Source organism: Podarcis tiliguerta (assembly GCF_965153285.1).
Source record: "Podarcis tiliguerta genome assembly, chromosome: 14".
NCBI classification, from domain to species: Eukaryota; Metazoa; Chordata; class Lepidosauria; order Squamata; family Lacertidae; genus Podarcis; species Podarcis tiliguerta.
Genome location: NC_139547.1, coordinates 28,144,588 through 28,156,870, shown reverse-complemented (window position 1 = coordinate 28,156,870; position 12,283 = coordinate 28,144,588). Strand labels below are relative to the sequence as shown.

Here is a 12,283-nt window from a genome sequence, read left to right as displayed (position 1 = left end):
TCTTTTCGCTGATATTTGCAAGCCACTCTGGGAGCTGAAGAGCAGAAAGGGAAAACCTAGGCTGGGAACTGGACACCCAAAAAGATGTCTAATGAGGAAACTGAATGGCTGAAACTAGAGGTGAAGCTTATGAGGAGGAACTTGCCCTTGGACACAGACACAAATGCACATACAACTCATGGCCGCATGTGCAGAAGAAAGAACGAGCCTTCTGTGCAGCAAAGTGATGTTATTAGGAAGAGACAGATTTGTTTAGAGTTTGTGGGTTTAAAAAAACACCAATACAGGAAAAAGTCAAGTCGAATAATGCATGGTGTGGGAAGTGGGATCAACTAGTTCCTTAGAAGCAAGTGTGGTAGCTCCTAAAGTCCAAAGGTGCTTAGAAAATACCAGGAAAGTTTGATGTCCCATGAGGACATTCATGCACATGGAGAGTCCCAAAGGTGGATCTAGGCCAATGGCACATTTAATCCAGTATCCTGTTCTCACAGTGGCCAAACAGATGCCCATCTTGGGAAATCTGCAAGCAGGATCCGAGCACAAGAGCCCTCTCCCCTCCTGTGGTTTTCAGCAACTGGTATTCAGAAGCGTTACTGTCTCCAACTCTGGAGACACAGCGTAGGCATTGTGGCTAGTAGCCCTCTCCTCCAGAAATTGGTCTAATCCTCTTTTAGAGCCATCCAACTTGGTGGTCATCACTGCCTCCTGAGTTGCATACATTAACTGTGTGCTGCATAACGACATACTTCCTTTTATGTGCTTCATGAAGAAGTTATTTCTTTTATCCGCTCCGAATCTTCCTACATTCAGCTTCATTGGATGTCCACGAGTTCTAATCTTATGACATCTTTCTCTATTCTTTTTCTCCATACCATGCCTAACTATAAACTTCTACCATGTTACCTATCATTTGCCTTTTCTCTGAACTAAAAAGTTCCAAATGCTGCAATCTTTCTTCGTAGGGGAGTCACTCCATAAAGCACTGTCCAGACCAGTGCAGAAGCCTTTTGCTCCTATTTTATTTTAGTAATTCAACAAAATTTAAATACAACTTGATTGTAATAATACCTCAAAAACACTTTGCGACAAAAAGACATGCCACCCCAACCCCCTTGGTAGAATCGAAAGCTGCTCCCTCCATCACATCAGGGGCTGTTTCACTGTCTCGGCTCTCTTAACAAGGCAATACTTACATCGCATTTGCTTCACAACAGACTTTGTGAATTCCAACCAGTGCTGAAACGAAGAAGAAATCAGTTTTCAAAATGGGGGGAAGCAAAGCACTAGCTACAAAACCTGTGGGGAGGGCCTCATGCAGACAACCAAACTGGATTACAAAGGATCCTGACCTAGATGGACCAGGGTGAGTTTCAGGGGCAGTCTTACAGGGATGTTTTGGTTGGTCGTTGTGTTGTTTTAAGGAGGCAGCCTGCAACTTGGATTGGAGGAATGGCCAAGGGGAAAAGATGCACAGCTTTGCATGGCCACCTCACTGGATCTCTTGGAAGATCAGCAGCCTTTGGCTCCCCAGCTACCACCTACAGTAGCAGCAACCATTCCATCAGGCTGCAACCGAAGGAAGGAAACAGGACCACTCCACTGGCTTTGCTGAGAGACCAGCTGTGTCCGGCTCTTCCTCTCCCTCAGCTGTCACTATCAGCAGTTCTTTCATCAGGCTGCCATAGAGGGAGAGAAGGGAAACAGGGCCACTGTATCAGTTCTGCTTAGAGACCAGCTCCCTTTGGCTCCTTCCCTCTGTCCCTGAACTGTGTCCATCCCAGCTGGAACCACTATGAGACTTTTAAAAATCAGTGATTAAGTTTATTGGTTTTTCCTCTTCCCTCGTCATCCCATTTCCCTTTCATATCACATCTTTTAGATTGAAAGCCTGAAGGCAGGGTCTGTCTCATTTCTTACTGATTTGCTATTGGGGGCCTTTTTGAATGCAGAGCTAAGTAAAACGCTTTAAATAAATAAGCACACAAACCTTTTCCGCATGGGCCATTTTTTTCCTATTCAAAATGAGATCCCTTCAACTGTTTTTCCACCCATGAAAGCAAAGATGCAATTATCTTTTTCCCCACTGCTGCGAAAGCAGCTTAGGGGATTTTAAGTAAGAAAATGTCCAGTGGGGAGGGGGGGGTACAGTACGCATCCTCTCTGCTCAAATGTGCAGCAACCCCAGGGCTGCTTTTCATTTAAAAATAACAAGTTGGGTGACTTGGAAGAAAGGTGAGATATAAATGTAATTAATAATATAAACCCTGACAACTAAGTCAAGCAATGGGAAGGGTCCCTGCAGAGGGGAAAGCAGAGCTTTCTGGAAAACTGGAAAAAACAAAGCCAGCCTCAACCAACCCCCCCCCCCCAAACCCCCATGGTCAGGAAGCAGGAGTTGGGGCTGTACCCACATTTTGCGTTCTCTCTCTGGAGTGAAGGGCTGGCTCACAGTTGAATGGCAGGCAACCAAGAAGCCCCATGCTGCAGAGCAAGGAGGTCAGATTTTGCACCCTGAATAAATTTTGCAAAGCCAGCCAATTTGCATAGAGTGCTTTTGCTTCTGCATAACTTATTTGTTCTGCTTTCACTGCAGCACCAGGCCTTGCTAACTCCCACTCCAAGCTTTGAAGCCTGACCAAGCTGGGCCTGCTGGGGCCTTTTCCGCAGGACTCACCCGTTGCTTGTCGGGGTCCACATAGCGGATCCCAAAGTAGTCCTTCTCCAGCAGGTTCAGGTGATGGCAAAGGAGGTCGAAGAGGTACTGCCCTTTTGCATCTCTCTGCAAAACAAAGGACGGACCCTGATCAGAGCGGGAACAATAGCCACCACCGTGGCTGATACCAAATGGCCTGAACACAGACTCCTCATGAACCAGGAAGGGCTCAGTGACAGAGCATGTGCCTTGCATACAGGTGGTCCCAGGTTTAATCCTCAGCATCTCCAGGTAGGACAGGGAAAGAATCCTGCCTGAAACCCTGGAGAGCCACTGCCAGTCAGTGTAGATGATGCAGAGCTAGGTGGACCAAAGGTCTGACTCAGCATAAGGCAGCTTCCTATGACATGTGGAATCGCCAAGATATGTGGATAAGGGGACACGAAAGCATGAGTCCCACCCCAGAGCACCTGGGCTTATGAAAGGGACCCTGGACCTCCAACAGCTTTTGCTAAAGCCAGGTTGGAACCCTCTGAGGCACCTTCACTGCTTCCCTGGGCTAAACCAGCCATATCAGACCATTGTTTGGCCAGGGACACCTCTCCTGGTAAATCCCACCTTGTGCTGAAGCAACCTCTTGCACATAGGCGGAACGATCTGCTGAACAGATCTGGAATTGGCAACAGACAACTAATTACACAAATCTATAGAATCGAGGGAGATCAGTGCTTAAACTACAAATGTCAGGTTTACTGTTTTCCAGCAGGTAAAGAAAGGGATAAATGCACTGCTGATGGTGGAGCATTTGACAGCAATGCCAATATATCCAACCTCCAGGCTCTGCAAAATCCTCATCCTTCCCAGAAGACCCACTGGGTGGATAAATGACCTCTTCCATCTCCTTAATTCTACAATACCCACTTACTGCTTTCCCCTCTACTGTCCGCTGCCCTGTTTGGCATCTCTCCTCCACCCGCCTCTTGCCCACCGGAGGCAGAGCTCTCCTTCCGGCAGAGACCACATCACTCCTCGTCTTCTCTGCAATGCCAAGCACTCAATCCCTGTTAAGCAGGCCAGCCATTGAACAGATTTAGTTGGCACTGTCTATACCTTTTAGACAACAGGGAGCTATTGTGGTGCTCTCCAGATATTGTTGGACTACAGCCCCCATAATTTCTGACCAATGACCCATCTAGTCCTGTTCTCACTGTGGCCAAACAGAGAGCCCTGTGGGAAACCCGCAAGCAGGATTTGAGCACAAGACACTCTTCCTTCCTGCAGTTTCCACCAACTAATATTCAGAGGCAGTTCTGCCTCCAACTGTTGAAGTAGAACATAACTATCATGGCTCGAAGCTATCAATAGTGCTCTCCTCCATGAATTTGTGTAATCCTCTTCTAAAGCCATCCTAGTTGGTGGCCATCGCTGCCTGCTGTGGGAGGGAGTTCCATAGTTTTAACTACGAGCAACATAAAGGAGGACTTCCTTTTATCTATCCTGAATCTTCCAATATTCAGCTTCACTGGATGTCCATAAGTTTGTGTTGGGAGAGAGCGACAAACATGTTTCTCAACCCACTCCCTCCATGCCATGCACCGTTTTATAAACTTCTTTCATGTTGACTCTTGCGTGTCTTTTAGCTAAACCAGAATGTCCCAAAGGCTGCAACCTTTCTTCATAGGGGATTTGCTCCACCCCTTAATCATTTTGGTTGCCCTTATCTGATCCTTTCCCAACTCTACAATATCATTAACCTCCCACCAACTCTGTCTAGATGAGAGACATCCCAATTTTATGAGCAACCACGGAAGGTAGGAGGGCAACCCATTGCTAACCCCCTCCCTGGCCCTTGCAGGGCCCCCAGTGTGGGCGCCTCTCCCTGCTGCTGTTGGGGAATCTGGTAGCAGCTCCTTCCTGTTCCTCCCGGCTCCCTTCAGGGCGCCCCCGACGACGTCCCTGCAAGGCGGAGAGTGCAGCAGACCGAGATAAAGATTGAGTTTAATTTCAAGCTCTGTTAGGAATATTCACTGTTGCCAGAAGGAAGGAAGGAGAAATGAAAGGAGGAAGATCAGCTGGGGAAGAGGCAGCCTTGTCAAGAGGCCACCAGTACTAAGTGTGGCACTTCACAGTTCACACACATTCAGAGCTGCCTGTTTAGCTGTGTGTGTGTGTGTGTGTGTGTGTGTGTGTATATAGACAGCAGCACCCCCCTCCCTTTTGAACTCATGACCTCAGGTCCCTGGTAAAAGAAGCCCAAATCTACAACCAACCATTTAGCACAGGGGAAAGAAGAGAAACCTTTTTCAACTTGAGGGCCACATTCCCTTCCAGGCAGTCTTCTGGGGGCCACATACCAGAGGCAAAAACAGGCAGAGAAATGCTGCCTTTGGCCCATCATAAAAACATAAGAAGAGCTCCGATGGATCAGGCCAATGGCCTTTCTAGTCCGCTTCAGTTTCTAACTTGGACCAGTTCTTACGGAGAATTGCAGCCCTGAGCCCAGCTTGTTGGCTCCCTCCATCCTGTGCCCGCCTGCCATCCAGGAAATCCTGTATTTTCCAGGATTTATGGTGTTCTATTAAATCAGTCCAGAGATTCACAGCCAAGTTAAAATGCCATCCTATGCACATCCAGGGGAGTTAGGTGCATTCGACAACCACCGTTTCTCTGCAGCAGCGAACTCCAAACAAAATCCTCTTTGGAAACTGTTTGAGATACTTTTGAGTGCTTTGTGTCGCAAAAGCGCCAAATGCCCTTTCGAAGAGGCCAGGGGAAGACAGAAAATACAGCTTGCGTCTGCAGCCAGTGGACTGATTAATTGTGCTAATTGATTGATTAATGCACTTGGCCCGGCTTCCTTTGGGTTCAGCATCTAGCAAGATCCTCAGGCCAGAATCCTCCCCATGATTCCTCTACGCACATGCAGGAATGTGCTGTCTTCATGAAGTCCAGGATCTCCAAAAATCATGCCCCCCCCCCGCCTTCTCTTAGTGCTTATAAAAGCAGAAGGGCACTGGTTGGCTGCTGTGACAGAATGTGCCAAGACAGAATATGGGGCTGCTGACCTGATAGAGATCTAATCCTCCTTTCACACAGCACATGCTGGGATGGGGAGGTGTTGGCTGGTTGGCTTGGTGGCATCCTTGCCTCCCCTCCTTCTTGCACATGGACTGAGCAACTGGGCTGTAAGTGATCAAACAGCCTCCAGCCATGGCGAGTTGTGCCATGTGACTTTGGAGCCTACCCCCCCCCCCGTGGCTTGGGCCACTGCTGCTTTTCCGGGGTCTCTGCCGCTAAATGTCACTGCATCTGGAATCGTCAACAAGCCTTGCCTGGATTCCGCTATGACAAGCTTGATTCCGCTATGTTCCCATTTTGTTCGCTGAGAGAGGTGACCTTTTGCAAACAACTCTCCAAGCTTTGCAAAGGCCACCACGACTGCAAGGAGAAGCAGGAGGGTGCATGGAGGGTGGTATGGAGCCCGGCTGAGGGCTAAGCTAAACCTCTGGGCCAGGCTAGCTTCCTCTAGCCGATGCTCAGGGCCAAAATGTGCTCAGCAAAACACAGACATGCACACAGCACCTGCACTCTTGGAGCTGTGAAAGGGCCAAAATGTAGCCCCCTAAAAACCAGCAAAATATGTCCTTAGCAAAATCAAAGGGAAGCTGCAGCTGCCTCAGGAGGACAGGAGAGGAGGCTGCTCCTTGGCTGCAAGAATTTGATCATCAGGGACTTGGCTTCTGCCCTGCTTCCCACCCGCAGGCATCACACAGCCCCAGGCAAATGCTCTCCTTCACTGCTCCAGTCTTTGCCTTCAAAGACAAGATTGTTATCCAGCACTCAGCAGCACTGACAGGAGTCAAACGCAGCAAAGCTGGGGGGGGGGGTATCACTAGCCCTCTAGATAGCCTCAACACCCCCCAGGCCTCAGCCAGCAGGGCCACACCAGAAGGTGCCAAGTTCCCTGCCCCTTGATGCATGGACCTGCCTCTCCACTGTTGCTCTGATCATTTGCTGCAGAGAAAGAGATCTTGCCCGAGACTTTTCGTTCTTTAAAAGCAATTATGAGAAAGAAAAGGAGACATTTTAAAGTTCATACATCGCGTTCCTTTGAACCACTAATAATATCCAGCTGAACCAATATCCTAGAATCAAAGGGCTAGCCTTGCCTTTGAAAACCCATCAAGACTTGGAACAAGGGTACATAAAAAATGGCTGGTCCCCCAATCAGCTCAGGTGGCTGCAGGGCTTTCAAAGGGGGCTTATCTGCGGTGGCCTCAGTTGTGGGACCCTTTCCCCAAGGAAGCTCACCTGGGCCCAAGGCTTCCTTCCAACTGTTCTATGATTCTTTGCAAGCTGACCTGGAAGCATCTTTGAAGAGGAAGGCAGAGTTCTGCAGGAAAAAGTAGCCACAAGGGCTCGCCTCTTTCAACAGAACCACATTTCTGAGGTTTCTATATGTAGGGGAAGGAGACATCTGTGCTGCTGTCTTACTCCTTGCAGCATTGCTGGAGCCAGAGGACTGTGTGCTGTTGTCAAAGCAGCCTCTCCCCCCCCCTCCCCTCACACACACGGACATCTCTGTTTATGTACATTGAAAACCATCTGATGGTTTGGTTCAAGAGGCTTTGTTAGAACAAGACACCCATTTTCTTTTTTGACACATGATGTGGAACCTTGGGGTTGTTGGATCAATCAAAGATTAAGCCGTGAATCACCACCTTGCCTCCACTTACTCCCCTTCACGGATGAGCAGCCCCTAATGGGCACCACACTCTTTTACAATGGCACCTTACACCACGTGCGATGTGGCTGCGCGTTATCACGGAGGCAATGAAGCAGGCATCCCGCTGGAGATCACAAAGACAGCCTTCCGAATAAAATGCTGAAACTTAGCAAGGGCTGCTTAATGCTGCTACAACAAATGTATGGTGCGGCTGCATTTGGAATACGGTGCACAGTTCTGGTCGCCCCAGGATATTGTAGAGATGGGAAAGGCTTTAAGAGTAATTTAAACGATCAAGGGGATGGAATGACTCCCCTATGAAGAAAAGCTGCAGCTTTTAGGATTTTTTTTTAAGTTTAGAGAAAAGGCATGTAAGAGGTGACATTATAGAAGTTTAATAATGATGGTGGTGGTGATGATGATGATAATAATCAGTGCCTCCCCCCCCAGCGGTACTCAAGGGTACACAGTACTGGCACCTTTTTTCCCTAGAAGAAAAGCACTGATAAAGTTATTTGTACCCCACTCAACCTAGATGGCTTTAAAAGAGAATTGAGCAAATACATGGAGGAGAGGGCAATCGATGCCTTTACTTACTTACTTACTTACTTACTTACTTACTTACTTATTTAATGAAATGGCATCACCGCCCGATTGTGAAATCAAACAAACCTCACAATAGTATACAAAAATAAAAAAATTAAACAACTATTTAAAGCATTCAAAAAGAATTAAAAATCAGTGATAAACTAAAAACAGATTAAAACACACACCCACATTCTGAGTATCTGGGTACTCATGTCTATAAAGAAATATGTTTTTAGCAAGTGGCAACAAGAGTCCAGCAGAAGCACTTGCCTGGTGTCAATTGGCAGGGAGTTCCGAAGTGTTAAGTACTTCCCTATGAAAATATCGATTTATTACAAATGCAGAACGGGTATCACGTGGCACCTGTAACAGAGCCGGTTCCACATGAATGGCAGAGATGTACAAGATCAAGAACAGTGTGGAGGAAATAGATCGTATTATGAGACAGCGAGAAAAAGTCTCAGAGGCCAGAGGGGTCATCTAGCAATGGAGCAGACACGCTCAGGAGGTGATGGCGTTTCCTCCACTGGGGATATTTAAGCAGAGATTTGACAGCATCTGTCAAGGATGCTGTAGTTCCATCCTGAGCAAGGAGGGTGGACAGGATCCTCCAAGATCCCTTGGGACATTGTTTTTTATCTTGCCATGACAAATGGTAACGTTTCTCATTATTTCCGCATGCAGACAGCAAGATCCCAGGAAGCAGAGGAAAAGCAAACGTTTGCACCTTGAAAATTTGATCTAAAGTTATAGTGCAGAACTTTATGCTTCATTCAATAGAGAACTCTCTCTCTCTCTCTCTCTCTCTCTGCTTGGGCAGCCATGCAAAGCCTGAAAGCTGGATTCTTCTGATATTGTTGCAGCAACTTTAAATGGTATTTTACTGTAGTGACAGCAAATGCTGCTAATAACCCAGGAAGGCACCAGAAGCTGCAGGATTTCCACTTGAAACAGACACTAGCAGGCAGCAGCCCACACGCTCTTCTCCAACCTGCTTCAATGTTTCTTAAAAGGATTTGCAGGGGGAAGATGCTCGGAGTTCATCCTGATGCCTGCAAGATGTTTTCCATTTCAATTTCAACAGAGAAAACATCACAGAAAACAAGTCAAACCGCATCCTGCTGAATTGCAGAGAAATGAGGTTCCAGTGTCAAAAAGCAAACACTGATATGCATAAAATTGTTTCCTCTTTGATCTCCCTAACTTGAATTAAACAGGTTTTAAATTAATCATTAAGAATGGGTCCTCCAAGGAATTCTCTGCATTCTTATGAAAGTAACAACTTGAAAAGGGAGGCAAGGCCCTTCCAGAGATCCAGATTAGGAGGTTTTTGGGATCGCTGTTTTTCATCTTACAGAAATGAGATTTCCATCTGTCTTAGTTGTTTGGTTGCTCTCTTAACTTGAGTGTTAAGTCCTTTGCAATTTGGACACTGGGGTTGGAAAAAAGGAAGGCGTTTGCTTTCCCATTGCTATGTCAGTTCAAAAGCGGCTCAATAAGCACCACCAGTCTTTCAGAAATCCCTGACACAACGTTTCCACATAAATTGTCAGCAGGGACCTAGCAGGCAAACTCATTCCAGAGCACTGACGCTGCCTCTGGACACCAACTGGGGGTAAGAGGTGGTCTCCATCCATTTGCACCCTTTTCTGTTGCACCTGAGCACCAGGAGCTGGCTCAGCAGCAGAGCAAACCAAGAGGGTTATTGAAATTGGGTATTTCTCAGCATTGCAACCATTTCCAAAACCCTTCATTTGCAAATGCTCCACGACAGTGCAAAATGCAGGTGTTTTCAATCATTTGCAACTTCCCCTTTGCAAACAGATTGTCACTATTTGCGTTTCAAATCAGCTTCCTTTACGTATTCCTGAGATTATTATTTTTTTATCATTTTGTGTTGGCACAATAAAAGCAAACCACTCTGCCTGCTTCTGATCTCCCATCCTTGGGGAATAATGCAGGAGCCACTCTTGACTGAACACTGGATAATAGACACGTCTCCACTAGGAACACCAGCCTGGGTGTGCAAATGCGCACAGATTGCCTGCATGGATCAGAGAGGAGCTTGACCCTCTGGGTTTCATTTTATTGACAACCAGCTCCAAGGAAGCAGCTGCTCTAAGATAATCATCTGGAAAGAGCAGCTCACTTCAGACACTGCTTTCTTTCCAAAAAGCCCATCCTTGCGACAGTGGGGATATTTCTTGCAACTGGGAGGCTGGCAAGGCCTCGGGCAGGAATGGGGAACCTGTTCCAACTCCAAAGCCACATTTCCTCATGGGTAGGCGTCTGGCGGTGTGGGAGTGTGGCGCATGGGCAGGTAGAGCAATGAATGATGTGACAGTTCCCTTTGTACAATTGGCTTTGCAAAGCTCACAGGTACCTACATGAACTCAGACAACCCTTTCTCTGTCTACCCAGGCAGACACAACAACAGCAACATTTATACCCTGCCCATCTGCCTGGGTTTTCCCAGTCACTCTGGGTGGCTTACAATACAGATAAAAACATAGTAAAATGTCAAACGTTAAAAACTTCCTGCTATAAGGTGGCCCTCTAAAAGTTCTGTAGTTCTTTATCTCCTTGACATCTGATGGGAGGCTGTTCCACTCTGAGGGCAGTACTGCCAAGAAGGCCCTCTGCCTGGTTCCCTGTAACTTCACTTATCGCAGTGAGGGTGAGGCATCTGATCAAGGCCTGTATTTTAAAATGAGCTTAAAGATATATTTGCAAATGTTTGTATGTTTCATGCCAGGCAGAAACCAGCTGGCTAAGTACTCTGGCAGTTGTTTTTCTTCCTGCTCTCCTGAACAAGCCCCCCCCCCCCCGATTTATAGCAGTAGCAGGAGACAAGTTTCTCAAAGTTGTAAAAGGAAATTACAGGCTGGGAGCAAAGGTTATACTGACCCTACATATTACAGAATACAATCAAGCTGCAAAAACACTAATTAAGAGTTGGTAAATAGTAAGATTTATTGTTTAACAGAAAATAATACCATGTGCCTCCCATCAGATTCTAGCCATATTTTCCCAAGGTTTAAGGTATCCTGAGAAAGTTAAAGGGCAATAAATTTTGGGAAGGGCTAATGGGAAAAGCAGCTGGCTGGGAAAGGGGGGTGTAAACTGAAGAGGCTTCTTTTTATTGAGTTCCTTTTACTTTGCAAAGGCCTTTTCTTCTAAAAAGCTATCTATGTTATGTATGAGATTTATTGGCTTAATGTAATTATGCAAAGGATTTAGAAAGTAAGAAATGTTAGATTCTTATGTTAGATTCTTATTTCATTGATGGTGTGAGAAAATGTGAACCCAAGATCTCTGTTTAGATAGAATTTAATACCATGAGCCATTTGTTTTAGCCATTTGTTTTGGAATGCAGGGGCAACAGGGGCAAAAGGTGATCTGGTAATTAAGGTGCCTTGTCGAGGCAAATGTAAGATATATGGCTACTTGTCTGCCATTTATGGATAGAAGGAAATATAGCTCTTTGTCTCCCATAAAAGGTAATAGGAAATGGGTGTATCTTTTATGATTGGTTCTAGCAAACAGCCAATAGGAATTTCAACCAGGCTGATTGGACAGAGGCAGCCAAAGGAGGAGCAAGGGGGCTGGGCTGAGGAAATATAAGTGCTGGCCATCAGGGCTGGCGTGGGCAGAGCTTTGGTAACCATATACCACTGTGCCTATCATTTATTTGTCTGACAAATAAATTATTATTTTAATTTCTCTATTGCTGCATTGAATATTTCATTCCAGCTAAGCGTTAATCACAAGCAGGGTGCTACAAGGGAACTACCGGAAGACCCTTGGAGGTGGACCTCAATGCTTTTCAGCATCTTATTTCTTGTCATTTGAATCCCTTGGTCCGGATCCTGCCCTCTGGAGCAGCAGAAAACATGCTTTCATGGAGGGGGCGGGGAGTTTTCTTTTGCTTCCCTTTTTAGGATATGTTGGGATATCTTCACTGCACAGGTTTTCAGGCAAGGAGGATGGCATTAATATTCCTAACTGCAACTCAATTGTTCTTTAGATATAAAAGAGAAATTAATGAGATTCTGGCTGGTGTCACAGTGGTATTTATGTAATTACTTTTGATAATGCCGCCAGCTTCAGGCAGTTGGGGATGAGATCTCCTAATCAGCCCTCTGCAAGCGAATGACACCATCCAGCCCAGGCAATTGGGAGGCTCTGTTAGTCACCAAACCATTCTGCAAAGGTGATGGTTAAACCACCGGCAAGATCCCCGCCCATGCAAATACCATTCTTTCCCCCCTCAATTTTTGCGAAATTGGTTTGTTCCATCACAGCAGCAGCAGCCT

At 46.4% G+C, this 12,283-nt stretch overlaps 2 protein-coding genes across 7 annotated transcripts in view; one reads left to right on the top strand and one right to left on the bottom strand.

The window, feature by feature from the left end:
• Positions 1-12,283, bottom strand: part of FRMD5 (FERM domain containing 5) — a 133,543-nt gene that overhangs the window by 24,727 nt on the left and 96,533 nt on the right. For 5 of the 6 annotated variants that reach the window (XM_083412047.1, XM_083412049.1, XM_083412048.1 and 2 more), the window contains exons 2-3: positions 2,675-2,779; positions 1,194-1,236 (exon numbers count right to left, since the gene is read on the bottom strand). In XM_083412047.1, coding sequence (XP_083268173.1) covers positions 1,194-1,236; positions 2,675-2,779 — 148 coding nt within the window. Of the gene's footprint in view, positions 1-1,193; positions 1,237-2,674; positions 2,780-12,283 lie in introns of those variants that run through there. The other variant, XM_083412051.1, reaches the window with a different exon arrangement.
• WDR76 (WD repeat domain 76) overlaps positions 1-12,283 on the top strand; it is a 66,979-nt gene that overhangs the window by 37,725 nt on the left and 16,971 nt on the right. The gene's annotated exons all lie outside the window — the stretch shown is intronic.